The sequence below is a fragment of the Nycticebus coucang genome, chromosome 19 (genome assembly GCF_027406575.1).
Source record: "Nycticebus coucang isolate mNycCou1 chromosome 19, mNycCou1.pri, whole genome shotgun sequence".
Classification (NCBI taxonomy): domain Eukaryota; kingdom Metazoa; phylum Chordata; class Mammalia; order Primates; family Lorisidae; genus Nycticebus; species Nycticebus coucang.
The window spans coordinates 44,956,975-44,977,349 of NC_069798.1; the positions used below are offsets into that span (position 1 = coordinate 44,956,975).

The window sequence follows — 20,375 nt, forward strand, 5'->3', positions numbered from 1 at the left end:
TGATGTTTTTACAAGCCAATTAAAAACATTCAGTGGGGAAAAGATTCCCTACTTAACAAATGTTGCTGGGTGAACTGGCTGGCGACCTGTAGAAGACTGAAAATGGACCCACACCTTTCACCATTAACTAAGTAGACTCTCACTGGATTCAAGATTTAAACTTAAGACATGAAACAATAGAAATACTAGAAGAAAGCGCAGGGAAAACTCTTGAAGAAATCAGCCTGGGTGAATATTTTATGAGGAGGACCCTCCAGGCAATTGAAGCAACATCAAAAATACACTACGGGGATCTGATCAAACTAAAAAGCTTCTGTACAGCCAAGAACACAGTTAAGTAAAGCAAGCAGACAGCCCTCAGAATGGGAGAAAATATTTGCAGGTTATACCTCTGACAAAGGTTTAATAACCAGAATCCACAGAGAACTCAAACGTATTAGCAAGAAAAGAACAAGTGATCCCATCTCAGTCTGGGCAAGGGACTTGAAGAGAAACTTCTCTGAAGAAGACAGGTGCATGACCTACAGATATATGAAAAAATGCTCATCTTAATCACCAGAGAAATGCAAATCAAAACTACTTTGAGATACCATCTAACGCCAGTAAGATTAGCCAATATCACAAAATCCCAAGACCAGAGATGTGGTCTGCGTGGATGTGGAGAAAAGGGAACACTTCTACACTGCTGGTGGGAATGCAAATTCATACATTCCTTTTGGAAAGATGTTTGGAGAACACTCAGAGATCTAAAAATAGATCTGCCGTTCAATCCTATAATTCCTCTACTAGGCATATACCCAGAAGACCAAAAATCACATCACAACAAAGATATTTGTACCAGAATGTTTATTGCAGCCCTATTCATAATTGCTAAGTCATGGAAAAAGCCCAAGTGCCCATCGATCCACGAATGGATTAATAAATTGTGGTATATGTACACCATGGAATATTATGCAGCCTTAAAGAAAGATGGAGACTTTACCGCTTTCATGTTTACATGGATGGAGCTGGAACATATTCTTCTTAGTAAAAAGTATCTCTAGAATGGAAGAAAAAGTATCCAATGTACTCAGCCCTACTATGAAACTAATTCATGGCTTTCATATGAAAGCTATAACCCAGTTATAACCTAAGAATAGGGGGAAGGAGGAGAGGGAGGATGGGCTGAGGGAGGATGATTGGTGGGATTACACCTGGGGTGCATCTTACAAGGGTACATGTGAAATTTAGTAAATGTAGAATATAAATGTCTTAACACAATAACTAAGAAAATGTCAGGAAGGCTATGTTAACCAGTGTGATGAACATGTGTCAAACGGTCTATAAAACCAGTGTATGGTACCCCATGATCACATTAATGTACACAGCTATGATTTAAATTAAAAAAAAAAAAGAAATTTTAATTTGCAAATCACATATTTCTGGCCAAAAAATTCTATCAAAACTAATAGCTATGATTTAAAGATAAAACCATACAGATTAATGTTTCTTTTTCTACCGAAGAGTATCAATATTTTCCAGAGCTGCCCTGCATTGTGATTTTGTGTCCCTCAGTCATCGGAAATTATGGGTCTTAATCCATTTTCTGTTGCATATAACAGAATCTGTAATTGGATTCTGGATAATTTATAAAGAAAAGACATTTATTTCTTACAGTTCTGGAGGCTGAGTAGTTCCAGGCTGCGTCTGGTGAGAGCCTTCTTGCTGGTGGGGACTCTGAAGAGTCCCAAAGCAGCACAGGGCATCATATGGTGAGGGGCAAATCTCTCCTTACTCAAACACCTCTTAAGGCCCCACCTCTAATACTGCCACACTGGGAATTACGTTTCAACGTGAGTTGTAGAAGGGACATTTAAACCATAGCACCATGGTTTGGAAAACTAGGTGCTAAGGATTCAACGTGTTCCCCTAAAATCATATGTTGAAATCCTAATTCTCAACATGATAGTACTTGGAACTGAGGCTTCTGGGAAGCAATTAGGTCAGAAGGATAGAGCCTCATGAACAGGATTAGTGCCCTCACCAAAGAGATCCCAGAAAGTTCCCTTGTCCCTTCTGCCATGTGTAAGATACAATGAGAAGATGGCCATTTATGAACCAGCTGTTGATATTGGGCTTTTAAGTCTTTAGAACTTTGAGAAATAAATTTCTGTTGTTTATGAGCCATTTGGTTTATGGTATTTTGTTATAGCAGCCTGAGAAAACTAAGACACTGAACAATACCTATTTTGCTACAAAAATTATCACTAATTATCAAAAATCTGTTTATCAAGAATAGCTGCCCTGAAAGAAGTATGATATTAAACCATTGTATGTTTAGTACAATTTCAATATTGCATAAGGGAAAGCACCAACAGTCAGTACTCCATACAGTGGTGATGAAGACAACTTTTATCCATTTCAAGGATTACTCTATAACTCTTGAATACACATACTGTCAAACTCATGGGCTTATTTTGGTGTACTTTTGGTTATTTAAATGTATGCTTTTGGTTATTTAAAGTGGTACAGGCGAATGGATTATGTGAGTTAAGAGGAAGCAAAAATTAAAGAGTTAAAAGAAAGAATAGCTGAAATTTGTGGCTCAGGGGTAAGAGGAATGAAAAGAAATCTTAGAGAAGCCATTTAACTTCTCCTTAGCATGCTCTACACATATCCCTCTAACCCTAACATGCACACTCTACATTTAACACCCTAACCAAACATGCACACTCTACATATATCCCCCAGCCCTAACATGCACACTCCACATGTATTACCCCATCCCTAACATGCACAATCTACATATATCACCAAACCCTAACATGCACACTCCACAATATCACCCTAACCCTAACATGCAAACTCTACATATATCACCCTAACCCTAACATGCACACTCCACATGTATCACCCTAACCCTAACATGCACACTCTACATATATCAAACCTAACCCTAACATGCACACTCTACATGTATGACCCTAACCCTAACATGCAAACCCTACATGGATCACCCTAACCCTAACACGCACACTCCACATTATCACCCTAACCCTAACATGCAAACCCTACATGGATCACCATCACCCTAACACGCACACTCGACATGCATCACCCTAACCCTAACATGCACGCTCTACATGTATCACCCTAACCCTAACATGCAAACCCTACACAGATCACCCTAACCCTAACACGCACACTCCACATGTATCACCCTAACCCTAACATGCAAACCCTACATGGATCACTCTAACCCTAACATGCACACTCCACATGTATCACCCTAATCCTAACATGCAAACCCTACACGGATCACCCTAACCCTAACATGCACGCTTTACATGTATCACCCTAACCCTAACATGCAAATCCTACATGGATCACCCTAACCCTAACACGCACACACCACATATATCACACTAACCCTAACATGCACGCTCTACATGTATCACACTAACCCTAACATGCACGCTCTACATGTATCACCCTAACCCTAACATGCATGCTCTACATGTATCACCCAAACCCTAACATGCAAACCCTACATGGATCACCCTAACCCTAACATGCACGCTCCACATGTATCACCCTAACACTAACACACACACTCCGCATGTATCACCCTAACCCTAACATGCACACTCCACAGGTATCACCCTAACACTAACATGCACACTCTACATGTATCACCGAAACCCTAAGATGCAAACCCTACATGTATCACCCTAACCCTAACATGCAAACCCTACATGTATCACCCTAACCCTAACATGCAAACCCTACATGTATCACCCTAACCCTAACATGCACACTGTACATGTATAACCCTAACCCTAACATGCAAACCCTACATGTATCACCAAACCCTAACATGCACACTCTTACATGTATCACCCTAACCCTAACATGCATGCTCTACATGTATCACCCTAAGCATAACATGCAAACCCTACATGTATCACCATAACACTAACATGCACTCTACATGTATCATCCTAACCCTAACATGCACAATCTACATGTATCACACTAACCCTAACATGCAAACCATACATGTATCACCCTAACACTAACATGCACTATACATGTATCATCCTAACCCTAAGATGCACACTCTACATGTATCACCCTAACATGAAAACCCTACATGTTTCACTTTAACCCTAATTTGCACACTCCACATGTATCAACCTAACCCTAACATGCATGCTCTACATGTATCAACCTAACCCTAAAATGCACACTCTACATGTATCATCCTAACCCTAACATGCACGCTCTACATGTATCACCCTAAACCTAGCAAGAAACCCCTACATGTATCACCCTAACCCTAACATGCACACTCTACATGTATCATACTAACCCTAACATACACACTCCACATGTATCACCCTAACCCTAACATGCACACTAACATGCACGCTCTACATATACCACCCTAACATGCACGCTCTACATGTATCACCCTAACCCTAACATGAACCCCCTAAAGTATCACTCTAACCCTAACATGCACGCTCTACATGTATCACCCTAACCCCAACATGCACACTATAGGTGTATCACCGAAACCCTAAGATGCAAACCCTACATGTATCACCCTAACCCTAACATGCAAACCCTACATGTATCACCCTAACCCTAACATGCACACTCTACATGTATCACCCTAACCCTAACATGCAGGCTCCACATGAATCACCCTAACCCTAACATGCAAACCCTACATGTATCACCCTAACCCTAACATGCACACTCTACACGTATCACCCTAACCCTAACATGCCCAATCTATATGTATCACCCTAACATGCACGCTCTACATGTATCATCCTAACCCTAACATGCAAACCCTACATGTATCACCCTAACCCTAATATGCACACTCTACATGTATCACCCTAACCCTAACATGCACAAAACATGCACGCTCTACATATACCACCCTAACCCTAACATGTACACTTTACATGTATCACCCTAACCCTAACATGTACACTCTACATGTATCACCCTAACCCTAACATGCACACTCTACATGTATAACCCTAACCCTAACATGCACACTCTACATGTATCGCCCTAACTCTAACAAGCACACTAACATGCACGCTCTACATATACCACCCTAACCCTAACATGTACACTCTACATTTGTCACCCAAACCCTAACATGTATACTCTACATGTATCACACTAACCCTAACATGCACATTCTACATGTATCGCCCGAACCCTAACATGCACACTAACATGTACGCTCTACATATGCCACCCTATCCCTAACATGCAGGCTCTACATGTATCACCCTAACATGAAAACCCTACAAGTATCACCATAACCCTAACATGCACACTCTACATGTATCACCCTAACCCTAACATGCACGCTCTACATGTATCACCCTAACCCTAACATGCAAACCCTACATATATCACCCTAACTCTAACATGCACACTCTACATGTATCACCCTAATCCTAACAGGCACACTCTACATGTATCACCCTAACCCTAACATGGAAACCCTACATGGATCACCCTAACCCTAACATGCACACTCCACATGTATCACCCTAACCCTAACATGCACACTCCACATGTATCACTCTAACCCTAACATGCACGCTCTACATATATCACCCTAACCCTAACATGCAAACTCTACATATATCACCCTAACCCTAACATGCATACTCTACATGTATCGCACTAACCCTAACATGGAAACCCTACATGGATCACCCTAACCCTAACATGCACACTCCACATGTATCGCACTAACCCTAACATGCACACTCTACATATATACCCCTAACCCTAACATGCAAACTCTACATATATCACCCTAACCCTAACATGAATGCTCTACATGTATCGCCCTAAACCTAACATGCACACTCTACATATATCACCCTAACCCTAACATGCACGCTCTACATGTTACGCTCTAATTCTAACATGCACGCTCTACATATATCACCCTAACCATAACATGCACACTCTACATGTATCACCCTAAACCTAACATGCACACTCTACACAGATCACCCTAACCCTAAGATGCACACTTCACATGTATCCCCCTAACCCTAACATGCAAACCCTACATGTATCACCCTAATCCTAACATGCACGCTCTACATATAACACCCTAACCCTAACATGCACACTTTAGATGTATCACCCTAACCCTAACATGCAAACCCTACATGTATCACCCTAACCCTAACATGCACACTCTACATGTATCACCCTAAACCTCTTTCTAATTTGCACACTCTAAACATATCACCCTAACATGCACACTCTACATGTATCACTCTAACTCTAATATGCACTCTCTACACTTATCACCCTAACCCTATCCCTAACACTCATGCTTTACACATATCACACGAAGTAGGGAGTAATCAGCTAGAAAAAAAGCACACGTGGAGCTCTTCACTGGAACTTTGCATAGCCTGATGGCTCCACACTGCTCTTCACGCTTTGAGAAAAGTTCAGAAATAGAAAATAAAATCACTTGATAAATTTATTCTAGTAACATAAATCACAGTGTTTTTGCTATACTTGACCTATAATGAAATCACTACAGGTGATAGGTAAGAAGAGAACGCCTGAGAAATTAGTAAAAATTTAGTAAGACCAATTTACATAGGAATTAACTTATTGATGAGTATTACCAAAGTAGGTCTTCATATTAGGGTTTTGTTGTTATAAGAATGCATAAGTGTGGGTAACAAACACATGAAAAAATGGTCATTGTCCCTAATTATTAAAGAAATGCAAATCAAAACCACTCTGAGATATCATCTAACCCCAGTGAGAATAGCCCACTTCACAGAGTCTCAAAACCGCAGATGCTGGTGTGGATGTGGAGAGAAGGGAACACTTTTACACTGCTGGTGGGACTGCAAAATAATACAACCTTTTTGGAAGGCAGTGTGAAGAACCCTCAAAGAACTCCAGCTGGATCTCCCATTTGATCCTGTAATCCCATTGCTGGGCATCTACCCAGAAGAAAAAAATCCTTTTACCACAGGGACACTTGCACTAGACTGTTTATTGCAGCTCAATTTACAATCGCCAAAATGTGGAAACAGCCTAAATGCCCACCAACCCAAGACTGGATTAACAAGCTGTGGTATATGTACACCATGGAATACTATTCAGCCACTAAAAAAGATGGAGACTTTGCATCTTTTGTATTAACCTGGATGGATGTGGAACATGTTATTCTCAGTAAAGCATCCCAAGAATGAAGCAGCAAGAATCCTATGTACTCAATTCTGAAATGAGGATGATTAAGGTCCTAGTACACAGTGGGGGGGTGGGGGGGAGAGCTGAGAAAGGGAAAGAGGGAGGTGGTGGGGGACAAGGGGTGTGGTACACCTTTTGAGGGTGGGACACACTTATAAGAGGGTCCTTATCTAATGAAAGCAATCAATGTAACTTGGTTCTGTGTACCCTCAATAAATCCCCAACAACAACAAAGAATGCATGAGTGTGGAAAATATTATAGACTTAAAAAAAAATGTAACTATTCCAACAAAGTTACCAGGGCTTCACTCTTAACTTGGCTTCTCTATAATATTTAAGCATCAAAGTTAGGCCTTTCAAGAGTCTATGGCAAGGTGTTCTCCAAATAACGTTTTCTTGAAGCAGTCTTTTGGACCACCACTCATGGTCAACAGGTCCATTCTTCCTTCCCTCTCTGCCTCCTTCTTTCTCATTCAGCAAATACTAAAGTGCCTGGTATGTGCCAGATACCCCAGTGGACACAACAGAGACCCTTCCCTCCTGGAGCTTACCTTGTCTGGTAGGATAATAATAATGATACAGTATGCTAGAGGATAAATGATGAGGACAAAGGCATGAATAACCCCAGTGGACACAACAGAGACCCTTCCCTCCTGGAGCTTACCTTGTCTGATAGAATAATAATAATGATACAGTATGCTAGGGGATAAATGATGAGGACAAAGGAATGAATACAGTAGCATTAGGGGGGGTTGGGAGCACTGAAATTGAAACAGGGAGGTGAGGGCAGGTCTCAGATGCTCAGGCGACTGAAGACTTCACGGGGGTGCAGGAGGGGAGAACAACGCAGACGCTACTCTGTGGGCGGGGAGTGCTGTGATGTTTGGGGCACTGTCTAGTGCCACACTTTCCAAACTAGAGCAGGCATCAGAATCACCTGGGAGGCTTGTTAAAGGCAGCAATTCTAATGCAGTAGGTCTGGGGTGGACATGAGAACCTGCATTTCCAACATGTTCCCAGGGGACGTTGGTCTAAGGATCAGACTTTGAAAATCACTGACTTAATGCATTTTTTTGAAAACTCTGAGTCATTAAACAATAGCTGATCATTAAATCAATTTAATACCCCGTTTCCCCGAAAATAAGACATCCTCCAAAAATAAGACCTACTTACAGGAAAGATAAGATGCCCCCTGAAAATAAGACTTAGCGCATCTTTGGGAGCACACCTTAAAATAAGACACTGTCTTATTTTTGGGGAAACAGGGTAGGTCTGACTATCAATTAATAATATCAAGAAATAGAATAGGAAATAGAGCCCATCACATGTAGTGGGTAAGTACTGCTTCTATTGTGCGTAGTATATAAAGATGTGTACTGTTCATGGGGCAAGATGTTATTTTTTCTGTAGGTTAGGTCAAAAAAGCTTGAAAGCCACTGGTCTAATAGCTTTATCATATAAATAACAAAAGCCACATTAATAAGGCAGAGGGTGTTAAGGGAATCTGACTTCCTGTTGGACACTAAGCTGAACTTGCTGTGGGCCTTCCTTTGACGCACATATTTCCTCTGCCTGCATTTTTTTCCATCTCAACCTACGGAAACTTCACCATCCCTTCATAACAGAGAAGGTCAAGTCCCGGTTTCTTCAAAACCTTCCCTAACTAGTCCTTCCCAGTTGTGCCTCTGCTCCTTTCTCTAGAACTTAACTTCTATGGCATTTATCTGACATTTGGCACAAACTGCCCTCCTTTGTCCTCTTTGCAAGGGTATACCTTTTCTTTTCTAAAAGGTCACATGTTTTTCTGAGGGCAGGATTAATGTCTTACATACTTTTGTGTTCCCAACAACTTCCTAGCAATACTGTAGCCAAAGTGGGAATAAAAGAACTAGCTGTGGATGGAATGAACAGTCAAACCACACTTGCAAACGACAATGTATTATTTGTATGTTACAGGTAACATATGTGATGATTCAAAAATCAAACAGGGGCAGGGGAACGCATACATTATGAGAAGCAAATATGGGACAGCAGGAGAGGAGTGGTAGGAACAGGGCCAAACAGAGGGAAACCCACTGGCTGAGAAGCCTGAGGGGTCCTGGGGATGGCAACGCTATGGAGAAAATCCTCACTCTTCACTGGGTAGGAGAAAGCTGATTTAATGTTTTGCACCAATGCTGTGCAACGGACAAGGAGAGTTGAAAGGCCAAAGGAAAAATCAGCATTTTAGCCAAGAGGAAAAAGACATAAGAATCAAGAGGCAGAGTGGAGAAGTTAATTCACCCCAACACGTATTAAATGAGTTCTGTTCCACACCTGAGCTCGGTGTGCCTGGGTGAAGCACGGTGGACCTCATGTGTGGTGGGAGCCTGTGCTGGGACTCAGAGCATGATCAGCTCGCAGACAAACAAGACGTGGAGCTGGAGGAGAGGAGGAAGAAGGGAGGGGCAGCAGGCACAAAGGCCAGACACATGGGAATCCTGCACTCTGGAGACCTGCCGGCAGTCTGACATGCTGGGCACAAGATCCACAGGAGGCAAGTGACAACGCTAAGCCAGCACTCAGAGCAGCAGTGCCCCTGTGCTGGATCACAGCAGGTGTGCACTGAAGATACCCTGGACGGCAGGGCTAAGGGTTCCTGGGGAGGAAGAAGAACATGGAAGCGGGGACCCCAGGTATGATGTTATGGACCGCAAAAGAAATGCGGAAAAGCAACACGGGAAGTGGCAACGTGGAGGGGAAGGAATGACTTGAGAAATAATTAGAATTCATGAAACTCAGAGTCTGACAGTACTTCTGAGTTATTTTTTTTTGTTTGTTTGGGATTTTTTTTTTGAAACAGAGTCTGACTTTTCGCCTTTGATAGAGTAATGAGCCATCATAGCTCACAGCAACCTCAAACTCTCGGGCTCAAGCAATCCTCTTGCCTTAGCTTACCGAGTAGCTTGGGACTACAGGCACTCCTCACGAGGCCTGGCAATTTTTAGAGATGGGGGGTCTCGCTCTTGCTCAGGCTGGTTTTGAACTCCCGAGCTCAAGCAATCCGCCCATGTCCGCCTCCCAGAGGGCTAGGATTACAGGTGTGAAGTCCTTCTGAGTTACAGGGAGGATGCTGGCCAGAGGCACACGAGGAGCAGGGCTGTGCAGGGAGGTGGCATGGTGTGACTGTAGACATGCTGAGGACGCTCCTATGGGCCTCGGGTGGGGCCATCCACGAGGAGGGGGGAACTGGCACGGCACTCAAGAATCTGCTCTGAGGACACAGCACCAACAGAAAATGACAGACACTGGGGTGGGAAGGGGGAGAGGTTCCTAATGAGGAAAAGGGCAAAGTTTTCAAGCAAGTCAGTATTAAGAAGCTATGGAAAACCTCTTGAATGTTCAGTTAGTGCAATTTTCTGTATTTCTCTTTATGTGATGTAAGACAACTGGGAAAGGTATTCTAAGAAATAGATACAAAGTGAACACTTTAAAAATCATTCGGTGTGAAGCTGGTTATCACTTTTAATTCCTGTGATTTACTGAGTATTTTATTTACACTATAAGAGAAGTTATCTTCTAATTTTCAAATACTAGATATGGTAAAATTGTTCATCCTCAAATGACAAAGATAGTTCACTAACCCAAAGAAAAGAAGCAACCTGGTAACTTTACATACTAAAACATGAGGCGGTGAGGCAGCAGTGTGAGACCCAGCACCCAGCACCGGGGGATGAATTCTGACCCATCACCACAACATTCAAATTGCTCCATAGTAAGCGAAATGGGAGCCGGGAACATGCCCTGTTGTGGACACAGACAGTGAGAGCTTTGAGCTGTGGCTTCTAACTCAGCTCCCGAAGGACAGACTAACTTTATTTATTTCCTTCCAAACCCTAAAGGAGAAATAAGCAACTTAGGATTTCAGGGCCTGTTCTTTAAGTTTCTGTTTAAGCAGGAGGGTCCGGAAAAAATAATTACCTGGTATTGCTTTTCCCAGACTTCACGGAATACCAGTAAGAAGAGAATGTTTAGAATGACATTAATACTATTTACTCTAAAGCCGAGTTGTTTAACTATACAGACAGATTTATCCAAAGAGTATATATTCCCACACAGGATATTACATAAATATTTTAGAAGGCTATGTCAAATAATATTTGATTGAAAAATATTTTATTTGGTTCAAAGTCAATTAGTATGCCATGGGCTTCCAGATCTTAATGTTTACTTGCCCAAAATTAGAAGAATAATTCTACAAAATTGGCTTCAGCTCTACAGTACAAGGGAAACTTGAGAAGCTTCTGCCTCATCTGCATCAGCTGACATTAGCTGGCTGACTTCTCATGAGTAAAGGGCACTTTGATCCTCTAATGACCCACAGGTAGTTGGAAATAATTCTGAATTTTTAATGTTTAATTTATATATTTAGAAAAGAACAAATTAATCAATAAGTGCACATTATTCCACACTTTCATAAGAGCCAACATCCAATGTGATGTACAAAGCTATTATTAGGTAACTGACAATTATTTTATCAGTATGTACCAGTAAACTATCCCAAAGACTATAATGTGCTGTCTTGTGGCATAATACAAATATTATTCAACACACAGTTTGAATTTTCAATCAACTTTAGATACCACAGCATTCTGTGAATTAAACTGTACAGGTTTTAAGTGATTCATTTTATTATAAACACTTAATCCAAAAAGATGATTAAAATAATTGAGATAAGGCTTGATTATAAGGATAAACAGCCTTTTTTTTCCTAGTAACATCTGTGGTAATAATATGCTGTCACTGAAACCAAACGAGGATGACTCACCATCTGTGAGTAAATGTAATTTTAGTTTCTTTTCCAGTACTGGGGGTAAATTTTTTTTTAACTGAATCATCTATCTTCCATCCTTTTGCAACCATAGAGCAAGACAATCAGCTGAAGTCAGGAGTACAATTTCTTGCTATGTTTCAGAACAAAATTAACTGGCCCACTTAAGAAATTTACTCATGACCTTGGCCTCAATAGGATCTTGCTATAAGAGTTAACTTGCATGGGGCCTCCCACAGATCAGTTAATTTCTCTGTTTAGCTGTGATTCTGAAACACAAAGTTATTAAATATTTTCATTTATATGTCACCATCTGAAATATAAAGGGCATTTTGTTTTTGAGCATTGTTGTAAATTAACAACAAATTAACATTCAAGTATTTAGCCTGCACACTGTAGTTCATTTGCTTTAAGAGCAATATTATAGTGAACCACAAGAATGATTTTCGATATCTGCTGTGGCCATGGAGAATCTCTTGCAACAAGAATATTCACTAAAGGAATTAGAAAATAAAATCTGAAATTGAAGTAAGGAGGAAAAAAAGAACTAAAGAAACAATTAGTGAGATATAATATAAAATAAAGGAGCTAAAATTGATTAAAAAGAAAAAAAGTATCTGAGTATGGCAGCAGAGAAGAAGAAACAAGAAGTGGGTAAATAAAGGCATATGAAGTTTTCAGAACTTGGTAGCCTAGTGTCCAGGTCTTGGTTCCTAAATACCATTTTATGGAAAAACAAAAAAAACAAAACCCTACAAAAACCAGCAACAGAAAACAAAATAAAATAAATAAAAACATGGGCGGCGCCTGTGGCTCAAGGAGTAGGGCGCCGGTCCCATATGCCGGAGGTGGCGGGTTCAAACCTAGCCCCGGCCAAAAAAAAAAATAAATAAAAATAAATAAATAAATAAAAACAAAAAATCCCCTCACCTGACCAGGGCCCACTGCATTGGAGAATTGGTTGATTTTGGAGTTGGGGCAGGGAAAATATAAGATGGGTCTGCAGCATCTTGTGGAGGCAGAAAGTAATGAAATACTCACAACACGATGGGGCATGTGAAATGCACGGGAAGCTGGAGATGGCCCCGGTCACAGTAGAGTAATTTGAGCAACAGAATAAATGATAATGTTGACTGATAACTTACAGGATAAAATACAAAATCATTATTAGGTAAACATCAGAGCAATAACCGTGTGTAGTAAGATCTACCAATGTATGATAAAATCAGAGGGCAAAAGTCTGAGGAGACACAGGATACTAGCAAAGTCCCCAAGACATTTATCAATCACGAAGGAAAAGCTGCCACTGTTCGCTAGAGAAACCTGGCAGATATCACATTGCCCAAGTCCCCCGTGATGACATCCCTGGTGGCATCACATACCTCCCGATGTGATGCGCTGACAAGAACACAACACTTTGGTGAGATTTTTGCCAAATATGCATAACTTCAGTGTAATTATCAGAAAATAGAAGCAAAACTTAAACGGAGACACATTCTACCAAATAAGCTATATTAATCAGAAATGTCAAGGTTATAAAAGATAATAGGAGACCAGGAACAGTCAGGAGACTAAGGCGATACTACTGAATGCAACGTAAGACGCTGGCTAGAATTCTGGAACAGAAAAAAGGGCATCGGGAGAAAAACACTGGTAAAATTCAGCTAAGGTCTGTGATTTAGTTACAATATTGTAGTAATGCTAATTTTCAGATTTGGGTAATAAGTGCTATAGTTAGAAACAGTGTCAATATTAAGGGAAGCTGGGTGAAGGGTTTAAATAAACTTCCTACTAATTTTGCAACTTTTCTGTAAGTCTAAAATTATTTAACAATAAAATATAGAAAACAAAAAGGTAAACAGCACCGACTCAAACATGTTCTCTTCTGGTCATCCTATCTAAACTGTTCCTTTTTAACATCGTCCATTCTCCTCACCTTTATTTCTTTCTTATTATTTACAACTATCTAAAATAACAACCATTTTACTTATTTATCCTATTATTTTACTTCTTCACAAAACTAAGCTCCAAGAGGGCAGGGGGTTTTGTCTGTTTTGTCTCCTGCTGTATTCACAGTGTCTGGGACAGTGCCTGGCACATACAGGGATAGACAGTTATGTGAATTAAACTTCCAAACAGGATACAGAATAAAATCTAGAAAAGCAGGTTTAGAGACAGAAAATTTCATTCTCAACCTCTCAAATTCTAAGTTTCCATTTCCTCTCTTGAGTGTATAAAGCGAGCTTTTTTGTTTATTTACTCATTCCATTTATTGAGCAACTGCTACATACAGACGTTGACCCAGGCATCAAGGGGATGCAGAGAGTAAGACATGACCTTTTCTAAAGGAGGTCACAGTTCAGTGGGAGAGACAAACATCGAAACAACTAAACGCCAGTCAGAAGAGGACAAAGGCTCACCAGATGGAGAATAAAGTGCTATAGGTATTTTGCGGGAGAGGCAGATGCAGATTGAGGATTAAAAGGTTTCACAAAGTTGTTAAAATTACCAAGACCTTAATAAATGTTTAAAATTTGGGTAAGCAAAAAGCAAAGGCAGGAGAATGATATATTGAGAAGAGAGGTGTGTGTAAGCGAATCCAAAAGGAAGAAGTCAAAGGCACAGAGCTGGTTCTGGTTGGCTGGAGCAGTGAAAGGAAGTAGGAAGAGGACAGACTGGACAGCAGGTTGGTATTGGACCATGAATGGTCAACAATTCCAGTGTGAAGACTCCAAACTTTATCTGGTGGCAACAGAGCATTGGCCTCTGACTATTTCTGAAGAGGAGGGGAGAGTTACTAGAGCACTGCTGTACTATTATTAAGACCCACCACAGAATTCTAACAGAATCCTAGACTTTTAGAATTACAAGAAATCTTTGGGTTCATCCTGTCTAACTTTTTATTGGCAGGAATTCTTACAACCTTTCCCCTATGTCATAAATTTGAGTCCCCTTGCCAGCCAGTGCTCTTCTTATATTTACCATCCAGACCATGGAGAACACTTCCCCCAGGAGGTATTCATGAAGTAGTTCATGAAGCCACATCATGACTGCTCAACAAAGTCAGTAGTCAGAAGCATTTCCTGAGGTTGAACATTATCATTATAATACCTGTCTTGGTCCCATTTCTACCCGTTGCCCTGTGGCATATCTCTCTGGCATAAAATGAAACCCATAGTAATTCTTTTACAGTGTAATGATGTAACAAGCAAGAATCTTCTGGCTGGTCTCTCAGCTTCTCAAGGCAGCAGCCAGAGTGATTCTATCACAACACAGTATAAACCCCATCAGGCCACTCTAAATCTTGCCCTGGTACCCCATTTCACTCAGAAAAGAAGTCTACATTATCAAAACTGTCTACATGGCACACCCCACCCCCTTCATCTCTGTCCATTGCCTGCTACTCCCCCTTAATCACTGCGGTCTCGTCTTCTTGCTATCTTTGCAACATGCCTGGTGTCCTCCTGCCCAGGGACACTGTTTAACTGCTCGAAGGTCTCCTCCAGTATCCCCATGTCAAGCTCCTTCACCTCCTCCTTATCTTTGCTTAATGTTGCCCAGACCATCCTTCATAATTCTACAACTTTCTCCTACCACACCCTCACTGAATCTCCCCAACCTCTTAACCAGCTCTAATTTTTATTTCCCATAGCACTTTTCACCTCTTAGTGCCCTAGAGCCGCTGTTATTTTTTATGCTTACTGTCCGTCCTCTGACGCTTCCTGCTGGTTTGTGAGCCCTGGGAGGGATGGATCTCTGCTCACTGGTGTAGCCAAGGTGTGTAGGGCAATCGATGGCTGTCACTGAGCAGATAGTGGACGAAGGTTCGCTCAGGGCTGATGGAATGCTGCTGAAAAGCTTCAACCCGATATGTCACCTGTCCTTACCCACTGGTCATTCCAGCTGGCCATCCTCTCCTGCCCTTCGGTCCTCACCCTGCTTTGTGCTTTCTCTCCCCATCCACTCTCCTGCTTCTCCCCTGTCCCCCTGCTCTAGGGCCTTTCTACACCTCTGTCTCGTGGTTATGCTTAGTCCTTGCACTGGTTCTTCCTTCCTTACCACTTCTTAGATTAAAATCAGGCTCTTCCCCCAGGACTCGGATTCCCATGGAGCCCTTGCAAGTCGAGGTTGCTCACTCTTCCATATTCCACATCCTTCAGGATCTGGAGGTGGGGCTGGTGTCCTCTTTGCTTTAACTGCCATTTCTTGGCTATTATTCCTCAAAGCACAAAGCTCTGTGCTTGAGGCTGGTACCTTTTCTATTCCTGGTGGGTGCCCCCTCCTGACTTCTAGGACACTGTTCCATCTACCATAGCACGGGGCTCCTAGTCTTTCTCTCCACCCCATGGCCTGTCATCCTGGATGACTATGATGCTTACACGAATGACCAGTTCTAAGCTCCTACTTCATTAACTGGCTTACTCACAGTGATTTTCATTCACATCCATACCATTTCAGCCCCCTATGCTGACAGCAAAGTCCAAAGTTATCACCATGATCTGTTCCCTTTCTTAAATCTGAAATCTAAACACATTGCTCTCTCGTGGTAACCTCCATTACTTTCACTGTGTTGGTTCTTGGATCTTATCAAGATCCCCTTTCCCCGACACCTTTGAGTTCTCCTTTTCTGACAGTCTCTTGATTCTCTACCTTTTTCTTGATATGGCTTAGATCCCAAGATCTATCACTTCCTGGGAGCAGCCACTCTAATCTTTGTGCATTTTTGTACTGGTTCACATGGTACAGTTAAAGTAAATTTGAAATTGTGCCCCCCAAATCCCACAAAAAATAAAAACCAACAGGCCAATATCTTACTTTATGTAAACATGAAAATAATATGAATTCCTTACATTTAAAAAACTTTCAGGAATAAAATAATGTCAAAGGTCCAGTGAACTGTTTTTCTGCTATCACCACATGGTGGTGCCACTTTGGCTGATAAACAGAAACACCTGCCATCTTTGCTCAGCACTGTGTGAATCTCACTGCTATTTATGTACAGTGGAACGTCTGTAAGTGACTGTGATGACTAATGTGCTGTTATTTCACAAACTCTGTTATTATAGCTGAAAATATTTTTATATCCTGCAACAATATCTCTCAAGCATTCGTTAAGCAGTGGTTATGGTGATAGTGCTGAAAAACACAGCCCCGAAACAGTAACATTGGAACAGAAGTGAGCCGTGATAAAACCCCATGAAGAAGGCCTAACAGTCACTGTGACATCCTGTGTTGTTAATCTAGGAGAAAGCACTCTAAAAAGCTAGAGCTAATGAAGGAAAAATAAAATTACACCACAATGCTGTACATTCATCTCCCCAAATATCCCCTTTACTTCTTATCTGATGGGGATACTTAGTATTGAAGTATGAGTTTTATATGAGATCACTTTAGGAATCTATCTATTGTGTAAATGCAAATGCCTTCTTAAAATAAGAGTATTTCCTCTACCCTTTCCATTACTATAACCTAAGCACAAAGTACACAGTATGGCGATTATGAGCATGGACTTTGGAGCCAGACTCATGGGATAGAAATCCCCCAGGCTCCATCATTTTCTAGTTGTATGGCTTTGGATAAATGTCTTCACCTCTCTGTATATCGCTTTCTCATCCGAAAAATTAGGATGGTAACACCAGCTTCCTCAAAGGGCTGGTGTGAAGACTAAACGAGCTGATGACATTTAGAACCCATGTGGCACTATCACTGGGCACTAGTTACTATGGTCATCATCACCATCATCACCACCTCCCATCAACCCTTGATGTTACTTACAAGACTGAATCTGTCTCACTAGCTTAAAAAAATAACGTAGCCCTTTATTAATAACATAAAATTACATATAGTATATGCAGTGGTGGCTCAGAAGATAGCAGTGGACTGAAGGTATTCGTCCTTCTTTTGCTATTTTCCTTTGAAAACCTGTCAGAAACCTTTCTCATTATAGTTCTGAGATGTGTTTCTAGTGTTAGTCCTGGAGAAGCATTATGATTGTGAATACAGTCTGCTCAGACATGGACATTAAGTGAGGCAGCAGTAAGGGCCAACTGAGTGCTTCTTTAGCCATCTTACCTTTAGTCTGTCTTTGGGCAGCGCGACAACACCTTGCTTAATGATTTCCAGGACCCGTTCCACTGACAGCTCAGCTCCAGCCTGCAGCAACCTTGAGCTAAAGAAGGTGATCACCTGTAAAGTAAAGTGCTATTTTTAAAACAAATTACATGTGTAAGATGTATTTTCAGGAGACGCCTTTCCCACAGGGAGTCAAACTATCACAATTCCAATTCCAGAGTGACCTGGCTTTTAATTCACTAGCCCTCCCAAACACAATCCTTTCTTTTAGGTTTGATGGCCAAATCAGAGCCAACCCCTGAATATTCAGGGCTAATTAATTCATTCTGTGAATTAAGTAGCCTTCTGAATTCTGCTCTGTCTTGTACTTTTGACCTTGCATTTATATTTCATCTAGACAGCAGTACCCATCAGAAGGCAGGAAGAGAAAACTAAGCCTTAATGCCTGTCAGTTTTGAGGCTTAATACCAAGATTCTCTCTCCAAAAAAAAGGGAGAAGGAACGTAATAGGAAGGAATTTGAAGTTAATGGCTAAAATGATGCTTTGAGGATTACCTATGAATTTCATTTATCCATATTACCCTTATCCCTGATCACCAGGGATAATCAACAGCAACCTATAATTACTTTTTTTCATGTTACAGCACAGCCTAAACTATGTAGGCAAGACATAACACTGTCTCTAAAAACTAGCAGAATGTCATCATTTTTTTTAGCAAATCACTTAAGAAACTACAGTGATAATAAATCAAGAAGACTGTAAACCTTCTTTTATTTAAGAGAATAACATTTAGGTGTTTACAGTCAGACATGCAAAAATATAAAAATTCATGGGGTTTTTAAAAGTTGAACATTTCCTTTCATATGTTTTCTATTTTCTAGGTAAAATATATGAAGTTGTAAACAATTCTTCACAAACATTTTTACGCATTTTCTTTTAGAGTTGCTCTTCTGAATTTCATTTAAGAGTACAATAACGTTAAATTGTTCTAGTGGACAGAATGCTACAGAAATGCCACTGAAATACATTTGTTCTGCAAAGTAATGAGAATTAGCTGGAGCCAGGACCATTAACAAAGCATGTGGCTCACAACTCTGTGGCCATGATTAAAACGAAGGCAGAAGATAGATGGTGATTCTGCTTCGGAGTCCAGATAAGTCATTTATTTCCAGGAAAATTATTTCGTTACTTGCTGTCACCACTAGCTTCTTTGCAAGTCACTTGTTTTGTCCACAACAAGTTGGATTTTCAATAAGTGGCTATGGATCTTGTTTTTCTTAAGTCAGATTTTTAAGCTTCTTTCGGGAGTTTGAGATTAAAATTTTCTTCGACAAATTTAGACACAGCAGGTATGCAAATTTATTTTTTTCTTTTTTGAGACAGTCTCACCCTGTTGCCGAGGCTAGAGTGCTATGGTATCAGCCTTGCTCACAGTATCCTCAAACTCGTGAGTTCAAGTGATCCTCCTGCCTCAGCCTTCCCAGCAACTGGGACTATAGGTGCTCCCCACAACACCTAGCTGATTTTTCTATTTTCCTTTTTTTTGAGACAAAGTCTCATTATGTTGCCCTTGGTAGAGTGCTGTGGTGTCACAGCTCACAGCAACCTCAAACTCTTGGGCTCAAGCGATTCTCTTGCCTCAGCCTCCCAAGTAGCTGGGACTACAGGCACCCCCCACAACGCACAGCTATTTTTTTGTTATAGTAGTCATTGTTGTTTAGCTGGCCCTGGCCAGGTTCGAACCTGCCAGCCCCAGTGTATGTGGCTGGTGCCCTAACCACTGAGCTAAGGGTGCTGAGACTGATTTTTCTATGTTTAGAAGAGACAGGGTCTCACTCTTGCTCAGGCTGGTCTTGAACTCCTGCCTCCCAGAATGTTAGGACTACAGATATGAGCCACCACAGCTGGCTGCAAAGTGACTTTTATTAGAGAGTCAATAAATCTTTGAAGAAAGACACAACAGAGATAGGAAAACATACAGCAGCAGATTAAAATCTTAGTTTTAAATATGTAACAAAGATACAAAATACTTTTCCTTTGTATACTTATCTTTGCAGGTTTTAAACTTAAACATAATTATTCTGAGAAAAAAATTGGTTAACCATAGGAATTGCTATTTTTTTGTTGGAAAAAAGTTGAATATTAGCAATTTCATAGGGATTAATCTAATATCTATCTATGCATAAAATTCTCTTCTCTGACTAAAAAATATTTACAGAATTGAGGCATATCTGTTAAAAA

General features: G+C 40.9%; 1 protein-coding gene across 2 annotated transcripts in view; it reads right to left on the reverse strand.

Moving 5' to 3' along the window:
• DYM (dymeclin) overlaps positions 1–20,375 on the reverse strand; it is a 449,579-nt gene that overhangs the window by 50,186 nt on the left and 379,018 nt on the right. For both annotated transcript variants that reach the window (XM_053571937.1, XM_053571938.1), the window contains one exon: positions 18,134–18,247. In XM_053571937.1, the coding sequence (XP_053427912.1) occupies positions 18,134–18,247 (114 nt within the window). The remainder of the gene's footprint in view (positions 1–18,133; positions 18,248–20,375) is intronic.